The sequence below is a fragment of the Lonchura striata genome, chromosome 1, assembly GCF_046129695.1.
Source record: "Lonchura striata isolate bLonStr1 chromosome 1, bLonStr1.mat, whole genome shotgun sequence".
NCBI lineage: Eukaryota > Metazoa > Chordata > Aves > Passeriformes > Estrildidae > Lonchura > Lonchura striata.
In genome coordinates, this window is record NC_134603.1 from 52,476,189 (window position 1) to 52,498,475 (window position 22,287).

Genomic DNA, 22,287 nt, shown 5'->3' on the forward strand with positions numbered 1-22,287 from the left:
TGGTTAAACTGTAACTCCTTCCATGTTTCTTGTAGTATGAAAGAGGCTAGGGAAGGGAATTTCCAATATATGGTGGGCTGACCCTCTAAAAGCAGCACAGTTAACTGAACACTACAGTCAAAGAAATTAATAATAAACCTTTCAGTTTTCAGGGGGAAAACAGTGGAAATAATTCAGTCTGCTGGATTTATAGAACCCAGCACAACAGATTCTTTGAATGATCAGCACAAAGTGTTTCATATGGCCAAAACACAGGCCATTTTTTCAAATAATTGTTTCAAAATTGCAACCCAACAGTAAAATAACTACTGCTAAAAGTAATTTGTCAGTTCTACATGGGATGGAGGTCATGTAGGAGAAAAGAATGCAATAAAGAAACATGCAGAGCTGATTTTTTCCCTGTGGTTTTAAAACAAATTAGTTGTCAAAGATATGCAGAATAACAAGAAATACTGACTAATTTAAAATATTCAAGTATGTGAACATGATTGCTGGGAAAATCACGCAAATAATTTACTGGCTAGTTAGCCAGCTTTGGACAGTTCTTGAAGTTGGAAATAAATTTTGTAGGTCTTGTATTAATTCATCATTCCATTCATTGCAAGTCAGTGACTGATGATGGTGCCAATGTTACAGAATAACATTCATTAATAATCAGCACATTCAGATGAGAAACACAAGTTCAACTTTTCTGAATTTTTGGGTGCATTTCATATGCACTCAAACACAGCAAATCAAACACGCCCTACAGATACAGGCTGTAATTAATCTATTTTAAAACCAAGAATGGAAGTCTGCACTTTCATGAGATTTGAGGTACCAGTGAGTTTACAAAAAGACTGAAGAAACAACTCCTCCCAGCAGAACTTCCAAGATCTGCTCCTACACAATTTAGGATCAAAACTCAAAAGCCACAACTTGAAGAACATACTGAGACATCTACTTTCATGTGAGGAGGGAGAGTTTAGGATTTACTGCAAAGACTTAATGTTAGGTTCTTAAATGAAAAATTGGGAAGAAAGATTCCAACAAGTTCTGCCTGGGTAGCAATGCTTACTGTTCAGATATAATATTCAAACATCAATTTGTTTTTACTTGCGAGCCTTTGATCACTTTGAAAGTGATCACAGTTTGAAAGTTCAGGATTGTTTTATGAGGTAGCTTTTGGTTTGTTTTTTCTCTTTTAAGGAACAATAAAAATAGTAAATGCCTACTTTCTGTTTGTCACACTCAAACAAGGTAAAAAAGTTTTCAATCGAGTGTCCCTTGGGACATTCATCAAGCCCCTGGGCTGTATAAAGTGCAGCATAGCCAAGGGAAGGAATTACTTCCTTTCTTCAGCTATCACTAAAACGCATGCAATTTTGGCCCCTCTCAGGAAAAGGAATATGTTCATAGACTTCAAAAAATCCAGGGGAGGGTCCCAATGACAGTGGAGGCTGAGGGACCCAGGCTCATTCAGCTCCAAGACAAGGCAGTTTTGTGCTTACTTCACAGCAGCCTCCTGACCAAGGGGGAGGTTATAGAAAAGACAACTTTGCAAAGAGCCAGGCTCTTTACAAAGCTGCCAACTGAGGTACAATGGCTAAAGATGGAAGTTAGAGAGATATAAAAGACGAAGGAAAATAAATGAAATTAAAGCCTAATGGTTATGAGATTGACTAAGCACTAGAAAAGACCATAGACCTCTGTTCTCAGAGATTTTCAACACCAAATAGGAAAAAGCCCTGAGCAATCACAGTTAAATTCACTGTTGCCTTGAACTGGACATTGGAGAGCTCTCCTGAGGTGCCTCCCATCCGGGGATGCTGTGAGGAGGGCGACAGAAAGACTGACCAATGCCCCTCCTGTAATCACCCAGAAACCTGGGGCAGGGGTGTGGCCATCAGCTGCTTCAAAAGAATGCATGAGAAACCCAAACCAACTGTGGAATTACTTGCCCCACAGAAGAGCATTATTCTTTCTCCTCTAAACAGAGGCCAAATCCAGTGACTTGGCTAGCTCATTCTTGACAACAAGATGTTGTCATATTTTTTTAAAACAACTACTATATTCTCATTTCTGAGTATTTCAAGGACAACTAACACACATTAATTATGCAGGCAGGATACTCTGGTAATGGGACATCCTTGTTCCTTCCAGTTTGCAATATTGTGTAGGATTGCAACAATCTTACTGCTATTCCATTCCAAGAGCAACAGGAAACAGCGAACTCCACAGGGGGAAGAAACAAACGGAACTTCCCCAAATACAGTAACAGTAAATACAGGCAGGAAATAACCTGATATTCTTGTTCTGCAATTCTAGCAACTCCAACTGCTTCATCCTCTGGGGCACACTAATGAGGACTTTCTGCCATTTCCTCACTATTGCCAGTATGGCTCACCCAGCAGCCAAGTTGTAGGAAACAAGATTTTTGGTATTGCCTCTTTTCTCTTTTTAACACGGAGTTCCCTAAAGAGAGAGGTGAACCTAAATTATAAAATCAACCCTGATTTCTACCCTCCAAACAGCACAGTGGGATTGTCTTGTACCCCTCCATCTGTCTGCATGCTATGATAAAAATGTAAGCATCAGATTAGGCTTATTGAGGCTGCTAAAAATTTACAGTTGCTTATTTCACATAAAGTTATTGTATCACTAAGCAATTTATGCCTAAAATCACTGTGGTACAATAAACTGCAAGGTTTTAAAAAAAAAAAAAACACACATAAAATTATTATGTTTACTTATGCTTTCAGCAAATTAACAAGAAAAACATTTGTCAAGATCTTCAACTAACAGTGAAGCTTTACATGCAGATGGCAACAAAAAGCTGCCAGAAACAGGCCATGTTTATGTACACCAACAACATCATGATGGAGTTCATTCATTCCATTCAATAAAAACAAATGGCTAACAAGTTAAACACTACAATGTTAAGATAACATGTGACAACAAAGTCTATATACAGGTTTATAAGAATTAGCATAGTGAAAACCATGAACTGTAGAGATTCCAGTTGAAACATATTTTCACAAATAGTGTTACACTGGTTTGTTGGGGGTGTTGCCCAATTATACTCTGAAACAACAGAAGAAAGTTGTAAACTTGATTATCTTTACCAGATGTTTTGTTTTTAAGAACATAGGAAAGATACTTCATTTAAAGCAATTCTTTAAAAATATTATTGAATTCCTTTTGATTTTGAGAAAATAAGCTCTGGAAGTGGTGGGGGTTGTTTACTTAGCACTTACTTACTATACTGTAAATGCACATGCTAACAAACAAGATTATTTGGGTCATACTTCATAGATCTTTATTCTCCAAATTACAGTTATTTGACAGGCTAAATGTCTAGACAAGAAAGGAGGAGGAGAAGGAAGGGAAAGATGACTATGCAGCTTTTCTAGCTGATGGTACAGCTATCACAACAGAATTTCTTTGGCCAACAGCACTACAACCTGAAGAAAACAATTTTATTATTTAGCATTCCGAAAAGGTACAAATATTTGTCTGTGACTTTCAATACAGAAACACACAATTACCACTCTCAAAATGTTGATGATGTCAATGACTCATGCAAAACCAAAATTCTGTGTTTGCAACTGGAAGAGCCCTTCAAAATACATGCACCAGAAAGTCTGGTCTCTGACAAAGTTTTGAAGGGTTAAAACATGTCATGTTTAACTTCTTGTTTTGTAGAAATGTATTTAAATATGTAACTTTGTCCAAAAAACAGTGTTATTAAGGAATGTAATAGAGCAGGGTTTTAAAAATCTAAGCACAGAGTGAAGGAGAGATGAATTTAAATACATTTTTCAATACTGCTTTATACAATATTGTCATAGATGACAACATGATATAATATTTGTGGAGACAAATTTCTCTCACTTTCCTTTGGCTTATGAAATAATCTATTATCAGTAACCAGGAAACTGTGATTCTGAAAGACATTGTAAAAAGCCACAAATATAACTAGAGAAAAAAAGCACAGCAAACTCAGAGGTAGCCTCTATGCAATCATTTAGCACGTTTCAGACATTCCCCAATATATGAGAATGTAATAAAATTAAATTCAGAGTAAGTGTCACTGTACTTGTTTGCTAGATTTCCTTGACAAGCAAATCAACATCAGAGGTGTGTAATGCTGTAATCAACATCACCTTTCACAGCTGGAGATTTATCAATTTGGATAAAGGTCTAATAACAAACTGCAAAAGTGGGGGGCTACACTGGCTACCCAGTATGTTTCACTGATCATTCCTTTCCAAGCCTTTGCAGTCTCAATCTGCACCTAAAAAAAGCTAAACTAAAGTTATTGTATACATGCAACCTGGAATACATTACTGCCAACAAAAGGAGTTTAGTGTTCCTCAAATTAACTAGAATTTCTTTAATAGCACATCTTCTAACAAAAAAAAAAAAAAAAACCAAACCAACAACATATAGTTTATTTACTAGGAAAAAGACAGCACTTGCACATGTTTAGCATCTCTAACCACATCGGTTTTGGCATGCTTCAGCACAATAGGTGTCCAGAACACACCCTGTTAACTGTTCAGGAAATCTTTTCCAGTCACATATGCAAATGCTGATCAAGGGACAGAACTGATCCCCACTTGAATACCACTTGGTACTTCAGTTTTAACTTATGGTTCTGTCAAGCTATATTAACTAATTACTGGCTTGGAAACAGTAGACAGAGTATGTAATGTCTGGAGTCCCAGGCTTTAGAATATTTTGCCCAAAAGGGAGTGATTAGTGTATCGCTCACAAACACACCTCACTTTAAGTTTTACTTCTTTTATAAAAACACCTTCCAAACTAAAGACTACCTGAATGAATTCAGAGAAGAGCTACACTGTGTTGTGTCTATACAAATTGTAAAGGTATCCTGTCCTGAAAGTCCTTTTTTATGGGGAAGGCAGATTTACATAACCCTTATCCCTTTCTCTTCAGAACTGTACAACTGATAGGAAACTCAGAGTTGTTAATTTCTACAGTTAATCTTAATGGTTGATTTTATGCTCTCAAATGTTATTCTAAAGTGTTAGAGCAAATAGAGCAGTACACTGTTATTTATTTAAGTGATTATGCATACTTTCTCCCATTCAAAGGATAATTTACTAAGGCAACAAACTCAAAATTAATTTAAAAGTACACCTTTTTATTCAGGTGGAATTCACACATGGAATTCATTGCCACAGGATATTATCAAAGCTAACACTCCAGCTCAGAATACATTATATAAAATAAATTAAAATACATAATAACAACATTAATATGACATTCAGATTTTACAACTGTCTACTTGAAATATAGGAAATAGACAGGTAAGACCCTCAGGAAAAGAGAAGTCTATTAATACATCCAAATCAAAGGATATACTTCTAAAACATCAAAACAGCTGATTTATCTGACAAAATAACTCCCAGTGTACCAGTTCCTCTCAGTAAAAGAATGAGAAGGCTCCCTCACTCATTATGAAAACTTCTTATCTACACACTACCAGCTTCTGACCTGCTTAGTCTCACAGACCTGTCAAGGTGACAGAATGAAGATCTGTGATCACCACTAAAGTAATGCTACAGAAAACCTTTACCCAGAAAAACAAATCTGGACTTATTTAGTTACAAATACTGATCAATCTGCTGCAGTACAGGGAAAAAAAAAGATACAGCCTCTTACTAGCAAATCATACTTAGAGTATCTTTAGAACTGCCTGAAGATATTGGAAAGACTAGTACAATCTACTGACTACACAGAATTTTTCACTAATTAGAACTTGCTGACTTCATTCTGCACAATGGAAATTAAACAGTCTGTTTTTCAGAGTGCTACCGTCCAATGCACGAAAGTACTTACTGATGTCCCTCAAGCAAAACATTACCCTAAAAAAAGGACACCACAGCTACACAATGATGAGTATTTCAAAATGAAAAGACATGCAGAGAAGAAAATGTGGAGCATAAACACTCAGCTGCTTTATACATTTGTGGAAAAAAATTTTACTGTTCTGAAGGAAGACAATTTGGTGTCCCTTTCAGATACAATCCTTTGGATGATACTGCCTTCCAAGAGTTCTTTTTGCAACACGAACCACACTGAAGTTGTTTGGCTTCTGCCAGCATTTGCAACTCTACTACTCCTACAAACGTGTTGGTAAAGATGTAACATGAAATTATTTTAGTGTTTAAGTGGTTAAAACTGCTGAACTCTATCCCCTGACCTATTGCATATCAGTTATTGTTTCCTGTGGTTTTGGATTTTTAGCAAATACCTGAAATGGAAAAGCACCATAGGTACACATGTACAGGTGCAATAATAGTATTATTCTCTTCCCTGATCTCCATCAGAAACATCCACCAAAAAATGAGGTGCCACCAAATACACACAGGTCTGTCATTTCATGTTTTGATTTGACTGCTCTGATTAAAAAAAACACCAAAATATAGCTCAGTGTTGTATCTGCAATTTAAAAGACAGGGAATTTCATGCATAATTTGTATAAGCTCCAGCACAACAAATAAAGGATTCAAATGCTTTCCAGTTCTGACTGTCAGCAGGCAAACTGTCCACTTTCTTCAAATAACTCTCACCAGTCAGCTGTCTCCCACTGATTTCCTTTCCCATGTTGAACACTGTCCATGGAGCAAGATACCCACCAGGCAAGCCCTAACCCTTGCTAACTTAGAGGTTCTGGTTTTAGTTCATCTTATTTATTAAGTTGATTCAAACTACTTAACAGAATGGTTAGGATAAATAAGTAGAGAAGGTAAGAACCTATGGAGACAAGTTTTTCTCCTATTTTTTCGTGGGACTCAGCTTTAAGTGGTTTTTCAGCCTGAGCATTAGGGAAGAAGCAAAGGCGGTCAACCTGAGATGGCTGTTACACAGGAGAGAGGGAGCACTGCACTTGCAGCAGACTGCTGCCTCCCCACTCTCCCAAAAACTCTTTCCTCTTCATCTTTCTTGACCCTAGGTAGAAGCCACAGGGACTGCAATGTCATTTTGAGCACAAGAACATCCAACCCTGTGCCTACAAGCCTGGAAATTGTTGCTTCTGCAAGGCTGTGTATATATTGCTCCCACTTGACAACTTTCACCTGCTCCCAATGAACAAGGCAAAACTTCCTGTAATCAAAGAAGCCAGGTAAAGTAATTTAAATCATTTGAATGGGGAAGGAAAGCTTCCATTTCAGCAGGCTTAGGATCTCTTGTGCAAACTGACATCCAAGTTAACTTTTTTAACAGCATGTTACCCATTAATAGTTCCTTGACTTTTTTGTTGCTGTGACTAATACTTTTATGAGTGTTCTGGGACAACACAGAGTTTTAGAACATAATGGGAAATCTATGCGTGTTTTTATCATGCTGGTCCGTCATTATTTCGGTACATCATAATAAATATTCCCAAATGTCAGCATTATGACAAAAAAAATCCCACCAGTCTGATCTTTGTCTTCTTTTCAGTAACTGACCAGGTTTAGAGCACAATAAGCCTGACTTTCCCCGTCTACAGGAAGTTTATTTCAACTTTAAAATTATGTCAAAGTTTTTTGATATGTATGCATACATAGTCACATACAATGCCCCTACACAAACTGTCCTCTAGTCTGAACAGTCCTGCATCACAACTTGCTATGTCATCACCATAGCATCACCCACAGACATGCACATAAAAATAATTCAGTCACCTGAAAACTGCGACAAAATATTGTATTCTATGATAATTTATTCAACAGCCACATCCAGTGAAATCAGTGAAAAGCACAAAATAAATAATAATCCAAGCACAGTGTGGCTGACTGCCTCCACAGGCTTGCCTTAGTAATACAGCTGTCCAATTTATTCTTTCATAGCAAATGTGAGTAGCAGTAATTCAAAGCAGCAAAACACACAGGGAGGTATCAGATTCCAAAATACACTTGAAACGTGTAATTTAAGAAGCATTTTCGTACCTGGTAATGCAGTAATTCAGATATTTCCCCTTCCAAATTTTCATCAATGTTTGTTAATTTGGGGATAAAAGATCACCCAAGCATCCTGGACTCTACCTTTTCCTTCTGAGGCAGAACACAGACCTCACTCCCACTGAGGCATTTCCAGCAGATGAATATATGTATTTTTGAAAATACTGTAATGATTAAAGAAATGTTCTCTGTAACATATTGTTCATATCCTGAAGAGATGCTAATTCTGATTCATTCAGTATTATTCTATGAGTACTAGTTGCTGAAAAGACAAATAAAATAATTAAATTAAGAAAAATAATTCCTGCTATTTATCAGGAGTTTAAGTATTTCGCTCAAAGACAGTCGTGAAAATTTCTAAATAATATCTGAACTCTGTCACCAAATTTTGAAGTATTTTATTTTTACCTGCCATTGCTTTCAAAACAGATACCTTCACTCAACCTCTCAGAAAACTCAAAACTTTCTAGAAGCTTCTACAACTCTTAGTCATCTGGGTCAAAATTCAATCATCCAGGAAGGCAAGTGTAACTTCTGGGAAGCACTTGGCCCAGGTAACTACCTCACTGAAGCCCATTTACTGATAACACACAATCCAACAGCATCAGTCAAAACCCAGAGACACACTAGAAAAATGTCCTAAGCATTTTTTCCCCAGCACCCCACTTGAAAATAACCATATTTTGCTTAAGAAAAAACTAATTAATTGTATCTGAGCAAAAACAATTAGAAGCAGTATAATTAAAAACTGTTGTCAAGTAAGCCAGCTTTGTGGTTCAAGTCTCTATAAACCAAAGAAAGCAATTACCAAAAGATTGCTCTGATGCCTTACTTAAACACAAAAAATCACTTCTTACATTTTCCAAGTCCATGTGAGTAACAAAAAAAAAAAAAAAAGACAGGTTCACATCAAGGCTCAAGCTTTTAAAGAGAAAATATGTAAAGCCCACTTTCCACCACCAGTGCCAAAAGTTCCCTCTCCTCTATTTTGTTATTTGTTTTTTCAGCGTGGTACTATTACAGTACAGAAAAGATACCACATTGTAGTAATCACACTAAAAAAAAAAATCCAATCAAGTAGCCAACTCTCTCAGTCTTATTACAGAACACACTATTTGCAGTAAGTTTCACATTAAGTTACTATTAGGATCACATTGGACTGAACACAAGATTTTATCATGAAAACAACATGACAGGATCAACCTTGAAGTCATAAGCCTACAATAACCTTTTCAATCTCCAAAGCCTTTCATTTTGTGCATGTTAAGTTTCCTGTCTTCATCAGACACTCAAGACCCATTCATTCTTGAGCTTTAAATGGAAACATCTAGGCTTACCTGCACAAGATTAGACTATTCAGTGCTACAGATCTGATCTTAAAAATTCTTACAAGGAATTGTGTTTTCTCAGATATGTGGTACTGATCAGTGCTTGGAAAGCATTTCATCCCAGCAAACTGATATTTTTTCATAAATGCAAACTAGCATTCGTATTTATTTTAAGCATGTAAAGTAAGGTATTTAAGGTATTAATACTTAAAGCATTAACCATTTTAACAGTATTTAAAGAATCTGTTTTCATCTTAGCAGATGTATTATTTTGAATGAGTTTGCCACAGCTGCCATTGCCCTCCATACACCTGGTCAGGGCTCTCCAACCTCATTACTTCCTAGCCTTGGTAACAAAAAAGCAAATTGCACCATGCTAAGAAATTGTACTAATTGAGCATTTTAAAATCACACACAAGGGATTCTGAACCAAAAGAACCACTCTGTATTTCCAGCCTTTTGGCAGTGCCAGACACATTCACTGCCCAGACAGGGGCAGGAGACACAAGAGCATCAGTCTCGCAGTGAGTCCTTGCGGCAGCTTTTCAGCTGCGGATGTAACCTCACCCTAAGTCATACAAACAACCATCACTCTAAAAAGTCTTTTCCAGAAGCCCATGAAACACTTCCTTGATGCTTTGGAAAGGAAGAGAGCACTGGCTCAGGGATAACTCAGGTGCAGACGCAAGGTAAGTGCAAGAGTGAAGCCAGCTGAACTGTGCTTCACTCCAGTAAGGGCTCTGCTAAGAGTTTGTAAAGTGGAAAAAAATAACACCTACAGAACACGGTAAACTAAAGTAAGAGAAAAGCTGTTTGTCCACTTACTAATTCCTCTCTCAAATCCAACTGAACAAGATCACTAGGTCCAAACTCGAAAGTTTCACAGTGGGATTTCTTTTTCATACTGAAAATGGGAAGTGCCTCGTTCAGGTTTTATATTTCAATTAATCCTCAGATAAGTAAGATTTATGAGCATAAGCAATTCATGACAACATCAGTTCTCATCTGTGGAAGTATTACTGCAATGCGAAAGTACTTCTGCATTACTAAATATCGGGAATACGGACATCAAAACCATTTTATCTGAACTTGTTTTGGTACAGAAAGAGTCTGAGCACTTGACAGAATAATACCCCTCCTATTTTAATGTACGACAATCTAACCTATTATATTATTTGAATAACACTTTAAAAATTCACCTAAACACCATTTTTATAGAATCTTTTCTTTGCTCCATGTCCCAGTAAGTTCATCCTCATACTTCAATGATCTTTCATAAATTTAAAGAAAATATGGAGCCCAGCTGATTACTAACAGGGAGTTAGCTCTATGATTAACACTGGCATTGAAAGACCTGCCTGACACCCCCACCCCTTGGCTTTGAAGGCATCCCACCACCTGCCCCACACATTACCACCCAGCTCCTCCGCACGCAGCGTGTTTCTGCACTCCAGCCACCAAGGCACAGACACCTGGTTGCACTGGGACAGCCTTAAAGCCCCTCATCTGCTGCCATGGATCAATAGAACTGTGACCTTCCCAGCACCAGTGGTGGCCACCCAAGCCTAAGGCTGGGCACCTGCGGGAAGGCCACGGGCTCCAGTAGGAGCAGAAATCGGGTGCAGATGCTGGTGGTGGTCTGAAAAGCTACCTTCATCTCATGCCTCATACAACCGTGCTAACACCCACCACACGGCCTCAGGCAAAGGGACGGGGGAGAAAGTGCATTTTCACGGGCAGACCGAGAAATCAAGAGGGCTGCACACCGCGAGGCACCAGGGAGCGCCCTGGGTCCCGCATGCCTCCAGCGGGGCTGAGGATGGGATCAGCGTCCTCCTTCCCGGAGAAGTCAGGCAGGGGAGGGCACCTGGAACCAGTGTCGGGTAGTTCCCAGGCAGGGTGGAGGAAAAGATGTGGAAATAGAGAGGCGCTGGCCGGGCCACCATGGGGTTAGTCAAGGGCAAAGCCCCGGGAAGGATGCGCTTTTCGGGCTCCGCTGGGCAGGGCGGCCCTGGAAGGACGGCGAGGCCGCACGGAGAGCGGGAGTCGCTCCGGGCAGCCCCGGCGTTCGGCGCCCGCTCCGTGCGGCCGGGAAGGGGCTGGCGGCGGCCCGGGACCGGCCCGGGAGCCCCGCGGCTGCCGCGCAAGGTACGGCCGGCACCGCTCCACCGCCCGCGGAGGATGCGCGACGCGGGGCTGACCATCGACGGGTTTCTCTCCGCGCCGTGCCATTCCCGACCCCTTTCCCCATCTCCCGTCCCACAGCCCCCCACCGCGCCGGCGGGCACCAGCCCCCACGAGCTGCCCTCCGCAGCCGCGGCTTTCGAGGCCAGCCCATCGTCCTGCGATCTAACGGGCAACCGGGACTTCTGGAGCGTTTTTCCAAATTGTGCGGAGGGCACGGATTAATATTAACATATTCACCTATGGCTGGACACCGCAGCTCTCCATTCAAAAAAAAATTTAGTTTATTGGATGGCTGCCTGCTAAGTAACGAGATTTAATAGACTGAAATTTCTGTCTCTCGAAGCAAAGAAAATCTAACTCCTGAAAACCTCCGTAAATTTGAGAACTGTTCATTCTGAAAGACTCACTCTTCCCTTTACAAAGTACCCCCCAAACCCTAACACGGCGGCAGAATCAGCCTGCCCGGAGGGCAAACCCTGAATCCTCCGCTCTCCTACGCCTTGCCCGAGGATGCGGGACGACGCGGGACTCGGAAAGCAGCTGTTCCGACCGAAAAGCCGCGGAGCCCCGCACGCCGCTGCCGCGGCCGCCAGCAGAGCCCCGCCACACGTGCGAGCCCCGCACCCCGGGGTGGACACCAACGGCGACAAAAATTAATAGCAACAACAAATATGTAAGAAATTAGGGGCGAGTTACAAAGTTTAAAGCTGCTTGGAGAAATAGCGGAAGGGGGGAGATGCCACGAGGAAGGAGAGCGAAGCGTCCCCCAAGCCGCCGGCGGGCAGCGACGGCGGTCCCACGGCCCCGGGACGCGCACCCGCCCGGGGACCCACGGAAGGAGGGAGGGAGGGACGTACCGGCAGTCAAGCACACGGGCAGGAGCAGGCGGAAGGTGAGCCCGCACACCACCTCGCTGGCCATCGCGGCGGGCGGGGGTCGCGGCCGGCCGGCCGGAGAGCCGTCCCTCTCTGCGCGCCACCGCCGCTCCTAGGGCCGCCCGTGAGCGGAGCCGCCGCGGCGGCGGAGCATCGCCCGTCCCCTCCTCGCCTCAGCCGCGCCGCCTCACGCCTCCCGCCGCATCCCGGCGGCAGCCCATGCAAGCAGCGCCGCGCCGCACCCCCGGCCCGGAGCACGCACACGCCCGCCCCTTCGGGGCTCCCCCCACCGCCCTCCCCCGCTCGCCCGGCGGCGCGGGCCCGGCGGCGGCACCCCCGGAGCGCCCGCGCCGCCCAGGGAATTGCCCCGCGCCCGCCCCGCCCCGCCCCGCTCCGCGCCTCCCGCCCCGCCTGCGCGCCCCTCCGCCGGGACCGTCCTGCCGCCGCGCCCGCGCCCGCTCTGCGCTGAAAACTCCGCCGGTTTTCCCTAACGCTTCTTTACGTGTTGGTTTGGGGAGAGGTGTTAACAGTTTGGGGTTTTTTTTTTTTAATTCACTATTTTTTTTGTTTAAATTTTTGTTGCTAACAGGTTTTTTCTTTATTTTTTTAAACAGGTTTTTTCTTGATTTTTTTTCTTTATTTTTTTGATTCTTTAATCTGTTCACTTTCTGCCCCTCCTCCTTCTCCCCCCACCCCCCTTCCCCCTCCCCTTTCAGCAGGACATTTAGGTCCACAAGAAAATTGTCGCCTGGAAAATAAATATCTCCGGTGGCTGGAATGTATTTGACTTTTCTGGAAAGCTTTTTACCCTTTAAAATACGGTGCTGGTTAGAAAATGCTGTGGGTTTAAAGGGACCGCTTCAAGGCCCAGCTGGTGTGTCCCTGTGCGTGTACTGAATGAACCTCACAGGTGGGGCTGAAATAGCAATGCTGCAAAATAGAAAGTTATTAATGTTGTTATCAATACAAGTAAAAATGTTTTTCATTTTTGGCAAGGTATTGCAATGTCTCACACTTACATGAGAGTAGTTTTGATTGAACATACTCTTCTGGTTGGGGGCAGTGCTTTAGGTAACTTCACTCTGGGGTCAGAGAAAGCAGGAGCAGTGACCCTGTGGTCCTTGACATAATTTCTCAGTCCTTCCTCCTGGTGAAGGACCTCATCCAGTCTTACTTCAAATATAAAGAGTCCTAAATTTTGCTCTTGAAGTCTTGTTTGAATGTTTGTTTTGGGGTTTTTGTACCCCCTTATAATTACTTAAGTATATTTTGCTTTCCTGTGCTTTCTGAAAAAAAGTATTTTCATATCCTTCTTGCAGACAAAAAATGATTGCAAATATGAACATGACTCACAGGAAAATACAAAGGGTCTTTTAAAGAAAAAAAATTAAAACTATGCATTTGGGAGGTTCAAATGACAAGTGTTGAGCCATGCAGATATCTGACTTTTGTTTTATGAATAATGACAATTATTTGGATATTTAAATATTATGTAACGTGCTAACAGAATCTGATACAACTATATTTGAAAAGTAAAAACTCTAGACTTACATATATGAAGATTCTCAGGAAAGTTAAGAAAAATCAGGTACAGACAATTTCATGTACCTAATGAGTCTGATAAAAGGAACCCTATCACCAGAGCCAAAGCCTCCTTGAGGAGGTACAGTCAGCTCGCAGGCAGTGTGTGGAGTTAAAATGTAACCTCTATCTGTCTTAGCAGGGATTGTAAGGAAGCCCCATCCTAGCAGGATGAATGTGACACCTTGGTGTCAGGGCACAGCCTGTGGTGGTTTCTCCCTCCTTCCCCACATCCAGACCCAGCATGGCTCACTCATGCATCTCGACCACGAACCAAACCTAGATATGTGATTCTCAGTCTCCTGGCACAGGTTTCCATGCACATCAATCTTTGTGAATACATCTAGTGATGGTGTCTGTAGGTGGCAGAACACTAGGATCAGTATGTACTTAATCTTCTCAAGTGTCTGATCAGCCTGTGGTAAAGTCAATCCCAGCATTGTTTTAAGACCACAGGACCCCTCTTAAAAAATTTAAGTTCCCAAGGAAGTTCTCCTTGCCTTAAAGGCTACAAAGCAGCAGTTAATAGTAGTGTAGGATACATGCACAGCTGAAACATTCTGTGCAATTTGGCAACACATTTTCAGGTATTGATTGGGTTTGGGGGTTTTTGTTTTGTTTTGTTGTTTTTGTTTTGATTTTGAGGTTTTCAAATTCACTAAAGCCAGGATGAAATATTTGTTATCTTTATAGCAGAGTTACCAAATTCTTTACTTCAGAAAGCATTGGTATTATGCTAAGTGTTTGGGAATTAATTAGCCAGTTTTCAATACTTTCCATTCACACTGTATGAAAAGAGGAGTTTAAATAAATGTATTGCGTGGCTCCTTGCATTTTACGAGACTGTTCATCTGCTGCAAAATCTATGCAGCCGCAGTGCCACCTTTTGGCTAAAATGTCTTTCGTGTAAGTAACATCTCTTTCCCACAACTGCTGGGAGTTAACTGTTTGCGTACACAGAATTTTGAGAGAACAACAAAACATCCATCGTCCAACCACATACCTCTGGAATGGTAAGAAGTATAAAGAAATACATGAAGCCTTACCAAGAATTGTGTACACCTTCAGTACTCAGCTGTTGACAGAAACAATAAATGCATTGACTTGAAAATTGGAGAGGCACTTTAGTCAGCGTGGAAGCAATAAAGCACAGGACTGACTAAAATATAAAAAGAGAAACTGAATTAATGGGGAAAGTGTCTGTTGGATTAAGTATACATAACAGAGAACAATGATTAGAAATAGGCCAGAAGCTTATTTAGCTAATGTCAGTTTTTTAAAGTGACATAAAAGGAATTGGAATATAAAGCAAGAGGTTTGTTTCTTCCCTAAAGACAGACAACTTACTGAAATCACACTGTGGGCCACACAGTCTTCCTCTTTCCCTCTGCAAACCACAGGAAATTGCCAGTTTGTGTGAGTCCTTCAGCATCCAGTAAATGTGCTAGCAGTGGATGTAGCTATCTCATCACCTACCAGCATTTCTTTCCCTTACTCTCAGCTCCCCAGTGTGTAACACCCACCTTAGTTGAAAACATTTTCAGCACTGGGGAGGTTGATGAAGCCTTAATAAAGAGTGGGAAGAAGATCTTACTTTTATAAAATAACAAACCTCAGCCATGAAAACATTTGCTCTACCTCATCTTGTCACCTTCTCTGTAGTGATAACTTGGGGTTTTTTTTGAAAGATGTTGTTCCCACTCCATCCAGTAGTCAAAATCAGTGGCAGTGAATAGAATCAGGGGCCAAGAGAGCTACTTGGTGGAGAATAAAGTCCAGAATGTATTGTGTCACCACTTTCATTAGGTAGAATATAATAATTTAGAATTGGTGGTAGAAGTTGACTATATTGACCTGACTGTTCAAAACAGTGCTGTTCAGGAAAACAGCTTCTAATTGCCTGAGCTTTCATGTTTGTTTGGCTATTTGAATGATGAACTCATGCCTTTGTTCTGCTCTGAATAATATAACAAGGGCTTCACTATGGATACATGTATATATGTATGTATTGTTACATGATCACACAATCTGTTCAGTTCAGAGCTCCATAAATGACTGCTAAACTAGCTGAAGAAATAAAACTCCTCTATATAAAGAGGCAGCAAGGCATTAAGTTCCACTGAGAGGCAGGAGAAATTTCTGAAGCCTTTTCAGGGCAGTCACTGCTGTATAGTGCTGGTTTATATTTGTTATTCTTACAATATGAGAGTCCTGCTTTGGGGACCTGTGGGGAAGGAAATGGCTTTAACATTTGCAGTGATGATTAACTAGTGTGTTATGTCTCTTGATCCATGCTCCCTAAGAATACATGAAAACATCCTGCTCCTCGAACCTATTCTCCTCCTGCTCAGTCCTGTCAGCAGCTGGGGGAACAGCCTTCAGTGTCTCACCAGGAGTCAAGCAATTCAGTTTTTAAGCTTAGCTCACATTCAACTCTGACTGAAGCTGTTCTTGTTCACTTCCAGCATGAAATTCAGTTAAACTTCAAAATAATATTCAAGTTCAGTTCTGGTTCAAGAAAAGTTAAAAAAAAAATAGTTCAAGCTGATTTTTGGTTCAGAGTAAGTTTAACTCCCCAGTACCAGCAGTAGTCTGTAACTATTTATCTTCCTAAATTATAAGCTTGTCTTGCTTTACAATAAGGAAATTCATTCCACTCAAATGTATGCTGAGTAGGCATCCTTAGAAATATTCAGCTGCCCCAGCAGAGCAGGAAAGTTTATTAGGAGCATCCAAATTTCCTCCATGCTTGATTTATCTTCCATTCATTAATCCACAATTTCACCACTCATTTCAGATGAATTAGAACTGGGCACAGGGTGTGCAGAAGCTTTCTAAAATCAGATGCATTACCAAAGGTCCAATATTTTTTGCCTCCTAATCTGTGTCAGTGTTCACAACTCATGTCATAGAATCTGTCTAGAACTTTCATCTGGCTCAGTAAATACATTTTTATAGAAACTCTTGTTGATTGCTGGTCTTGTTCTGATAGGTTTTACAATCTGATCGATTAGGGAGCATCAAAATATTATATCATTACCTGAGAATAACGCAAAACTCAACAGGAGAGAACTGTCATGTACTCAAACAGTTCCAGTTTCATCATGTTTCATAGAACATCAAACCTGGCAGAATCCAAATGGTGTCTCAAAGCATCATTTAGTGTCTATGCAGTTACAAAGGAAATCTGTTCTTGACAACTGAACACTTTCACATAGATCAGAAGTTAATCATTAGGAGCAACATTCATTATGCCTGATAAGGGAAATGGCATTGTCTGGTGGCCAGTGCAGAGGACTAACAATAGAGAGCTGCTCACTGAATGGATGGAAACCAAACACATCCCCAAGCTCCTCCAGCATTATTGAGTGGCTGCATCAATAACACAAGAAAGCTCTTCCACATCCATTAACAAGAGAGGCTAGGCAAGGTGGAAGCTATTGGAATCTTCACACAGAGCTGTGACATGACATATCTGTGAATTTACTCATATCAGAAGTAAATTTTAGCAATTATACATTAATTTTGCTTGCTCCTTTCAAATCAAGTAAGCATTGCTTGTGAGGTACAGGTGAGCCACTGCTTTGTTTGCTTGCAAGTTTCTTGGTAGAATAAGAAGTATAGGACAGCTTCAACAGTTCAGGATTATTAGTACTTTTAATATTTCCCTGATTAGACTATCAGATTTTTGTGATTGCTGAGGTATATTATGCCAGGGAATTTTAAGAACCACACCTCAGTAGTGATCAAATAAAAAAAATAAGAAAAAATAATTCTAATTCGGCATGAATAGTTTAACTGCCTGCATGTAATCATATTATACATTGGAAGAATTTTTCAAAAGATTGTGCAAAGTCTGAAAGGATTGTTCAATAAACAATGAATCATGAATTTTCCCCTGTGTGTTCAGAGCCCAAACATGAGCAGACTGTCAAATAACAAACAGGCATGTCACATAATTAAAACTGTCTAGTAAAAAAGCAGAGCTTGTCAAGAGTATTTTTCAGCCTGAAAAAACACAAGTAATAAATTTCCTACTTGTCAGTGAAAATGAATTAACCATTTAGAGTATTTGTTTAATACATTTACATTTCAAGCATATTTTAAATAAAAATTTTTAACAAGCTGGAACAATGCCATGAAATACAATTATTCCTGGTCATGCTCTGTAATCAAGATCATTGGTTTGACTATGGATAATTACAACATGATCATAAAGAGCGTGATGAAATTAAGTGGTTCCAAGACACTCCTGCTCAGAATTGCTGTAAACACAGAGCTATGCAACAGATCTGAGCTAGCTGGAATTAAAACATGAAACATGCATCTGGCCTCCTTTGGAAATGGCTGTCAGCGATGCTGTGATGTGGTGGGGATATCATTAGTAGCTGGCAGAGAGCTGGGCCTTTGCATCACAGAAGCACCGTCGCAATTTACACTTCAGCTGGCGGCATCAGTGCAGAGAGAAATGAGGCTGAGACGATCCCAAAGCATACTGGACCAAAACCAGAATTCTCTGTGGAGCAGTATAACAGTAAAATAATAGATTTATTACCCAAGTGTAAGAGCAGACATCACTTCACACACCTGTGCTTCAGCCAGAACTCCTTCTTCCAGCTGAGCCTACGCAATCAAGGAAACCACTAACTCCTGTAAGTCCTGAGCTCAGATCCAGTTTAGGCTGACAGTGAGCGAAATGCATCATTCCTGAAAGCTGGGCAGTGGGCAGGCATGCCCTAAAAACACTCCTCTTCATTCACATGGGATTCCTGGGCAGGGAGCACTCCCTTCCAGTGAGACAATGAAATGCTTTCAGCCTGATGTCTCTTTTCAGTTTCCCCATGTCTTCCACCTCATCCCTCCCTGCTTTTTGAAGAGCCTACTATTGCAACACCTGCTCTTCTGCAAGGGCTGGAGAAGCACAACCTGTCATTTTGCATCCCTTTAAATGAACACTGGACAAGTGGACTGAAAAAATTCTTATAAAATCTCTGTGTGTTTTTACCACACCTTAGGCAGCCTCCAGCGGATCTGCACCATAGATAGCAGAGGGGAATTTCAGGTTGGAAAGGGAAGTGGCCCTAGCAGGGCTCTGCTAGGAAGGCTGCTGGCATGACATAGGTGAGCAGACACATAGTCCTTCACCTCTCCCCTTTTCTCATTTTTCCTGTCCCTCAAGGATAAACTCCTTGAGAGAAGCCCTTAGCAACTAAAGGATAAACTTGTCTTGGGGGAGATGGACGAAATGAGGAAGAGAAGGGAAGGAAATGATTTTATGTTCTCACACACATATGTGTTTCATCCCTGTCTTGGGTAGGAAACAGGGAGCCAAGAAGTAGAGGAAGTCAGCTGATGAATGGCTCCAGGCAAAAGAGAAATACCTGGCAGGGTTGTTCCATGCAGCAATATACATTTAAAAATAATTCTGAAAACTAACTGGTTTGGACAGAGATATCTATCCCCAGAGCAACCAACAATGGAAAACCAAGCAACAATAATTTTCCATTCCAATGACCAGTGCTATAATTAGATAATAATGCTAGAAATTTAGTCCACTTTGAGGTGAAACAGGAAAGTCATGCATGCTGCCTGACAGCTTAAAAAAAAACCAATCCCTGTTAATTCATTTACAGGGGCTGTTTCTGTGGTCAGACAGATATTTCTTTAGTAGTGAATATTCAGCAGCTCCAAGTAATTACTGCTGAACTAAGGAAAGAGCTTCATGCTGTGCTCTCAAACATCATGTGACACCAAGGATCAGGCACCCTACACACATCTTAGGAGACCTGGACAACAGGCATGGACTGTAAACTCTCCTCTGAGCCAAGGAGTCAAAGCTGGCAAAGGACAGGCACATTGACTAGTGTGAAAAAACCTGGAATACCACTGCTTGTAACACGTCTGTTTCATGGCACAAGAGGACAAGTTTGACTTAGAAAAACACTGCCTTCATTCTTAAGAGAAGAACACCACTGGAAAAAGCATACAAAAGTTACAGAGCACACATCTGGAATTACAGGATGGAATCCTAATTAATAATTTTGTTGGAAAAAAAAGCTCAATTTTAATTCTTCATTCAGATACCAGTTCGATTCAGCATGGCATTATAGACCAAAAAAATACTAATTAAAAACCCACCAAGCAATCTAAATATAATTTTCTTTCTAAGATGAGAGGAAACCACTTCAAGTTATTCCAGAGGAGGTTTGGATTGCATATTAGGACAAATTTTATCACTGAAAGGGTTTTCAAGCGCTGGAACAAGCTGCCCAGGGAAGTGATTGAGTCACCATCCGTCGAGGTATTTCAATGTGTAGATGTGGCACTTAAGGACTTGGCAGTGCTGGGATAGTCATTGGACTCAATTATTCAAAGATCTTTTCCAGCCTGAATGATTCTGTGATTCTGTGATTGTGCATGCTCCTACAGTCTGGGATACAAACTGAGATTTGAATGTGAAATCAATGCAGGCATGTGAACATGGAAAATATTTTGGATCCCATGTAAGCATTGCCAATTCATTAAATAAATAAAAAGCAACAACAGCAACAAAACCAACCAAACAAACAGTCAAAAACCTGATTAATTAAATAAATAAAAAGCAACAACAGCAACAAAACCAACCAAACAAACAGTCAAAAACTCACCAAAACCAAAAAGAGAAGAGAATTACCTGTCAGGGTAACACCAGACAGAATTATATGCAGACCTACTTTTTGATAGATAGTGAGGTTCCTTTCACTGCTTCTGTGTCTTTTGAATTGTTATCCACAGATATAATATTTTTCATTTACATTATAAAGAGAGTATAAAAAAAGTTTTGGAATTCATTCTGGGAATAGATCCTTTCAGCTACATGTTGAGTTCTTGTACCCACCCTGGTAGTTCTATTATGTTTTCCCATTAATTCTGTATTTTTCTTTTCTAATTGTATTTCTGCACTTATAATTACTAAATCTATCTGAAAATAAGACAATAGTAACTGTGTTGAATCTGCCCAGGGGAAAAAAAAAATGAAGTGCATGTTTTAATATGGCAAGAGGATTCAATTTCTGAGTAGGTTTATTATTCACAACAGGATCAAGTCAACCTCCAAAGAAGCACAAGGAGCTCCACAGGATCAGATTGAAATGCTGATGTGCAGCTGTCTGACATTGCAGGATTCATATACTATTTTCTTGGGTTTGTTTTTTTTTTTATTCTACAGAGAGGTGTCCTGGGATTCAGGTATTTTGTGTGTGACAAATCCATGAGGCATCCACCTGCAAGTGGCACAAAACAGGCAAAGCAAGCACAAGTTGTTGCATCTGTTCTATTCCTACAAGGCCCGAGTAGTAACTCCTAGCTCTCAAACACACACACAGTACCAGTAGGAAGGTCAAAGGATCTGCACAACTACACTTTCTCAAGTGATTCTGCTGCTGCACAGACTTCTGCTCTCATGGTGACTTGTTTGATAGCTGAAGTGGGCATATGTAAAGATTAGGTCTGTGATATGTTTTACATATTATCATTTACATATTATCATTTACATATTATAATATGTTTTACATATTATCACTACTCAACTTGGGAGCCCAGTCTTGCAATAAAATTAGGAGAGAGCTGCAGGCACCTTTAGAGGGCAATCCAGAGCTCCTGTTTTGAGTGCTGGATTTTCCTCTGAAGGTATTCATTCATCTCTTCCTCCACAAACTCCTTAGCAAGACTAGAGGGTTGGTGGTGAGTCCATTCCTGGTTTACCTGCCTGTTACAATCCCTTTTGGGCAGTAGGGACAGAAGGGCAGCAGGATGCCAGAACTGCCTGGCTGCTATGCACAGTAGCATTATTTGCCATGAGGTCATGAATCTATAGCCCAAAATATGTGACAGTGGGCTGAGTAAACAAGCCCTTTGCATCCTTACCTCTCCTTGGTCAACTCAGCTCTGCTGGAAAGAGAAATTAGCAGGATAAGGGATTGGCTGGATGGACACAGGCAGAGTGTTGTGGTCAATGACTCTATGTCCAGTGGAGGTAGGTGACAAGTGGTGTCCCACAGGGCTCTGTCCTGGAACAGGTGCTCTTCAATATCTTCCTCGATGACATAGACAGTGGGATTAAGTGCACCCTTGGCAGGTTTGCAGATGGAACCAAGCAGAGTGGTGCAGTTGGAACAACAGAAGGACAGGATATCATCCAGGGGGACCAAGCTTGTGAAGTGGGCTCACAAGAATCTCATGAAGTTGAACAAGTCCAAGTGCAAGGTCCTGCATCAGGAGAAGGGGAAATCCCAGACATGAGCACAGACTGGGAGGGAAGTTCATTGAGAGTAGCCCTGACAAGAAGAACTTGGGGATTCTTGTGGATGGAAAGCTGGACAT

The 22,287-nt window shown here is 41.0% G+C and overlaps 1 protein-coding gene across 1 annotated transcript in view; it reads right to left on the bottom strand.

Annotated features, from left to right (window-relative positions):
* Positions 1–12,391, bottom strand: part of PIEZO2 (piezo type mechanosensitive ion channel component 2) — a 283,328-nt gene extending 270,937 nt beyond the window's left edge. Inside the window, exon 1 of the mRNA XM_077784376.1 lies at positions 12,328–12,391. Coding sequence (XP_077640502.1) covers positions 12,328–12,391 — 64 coding nt within the window. The remainder of the gene's footprint in view (positions 1–12,327) is intronic.
* Between the last annotated feature and the right edge of the window lie 9,896 nt (positions 12,392–22,287).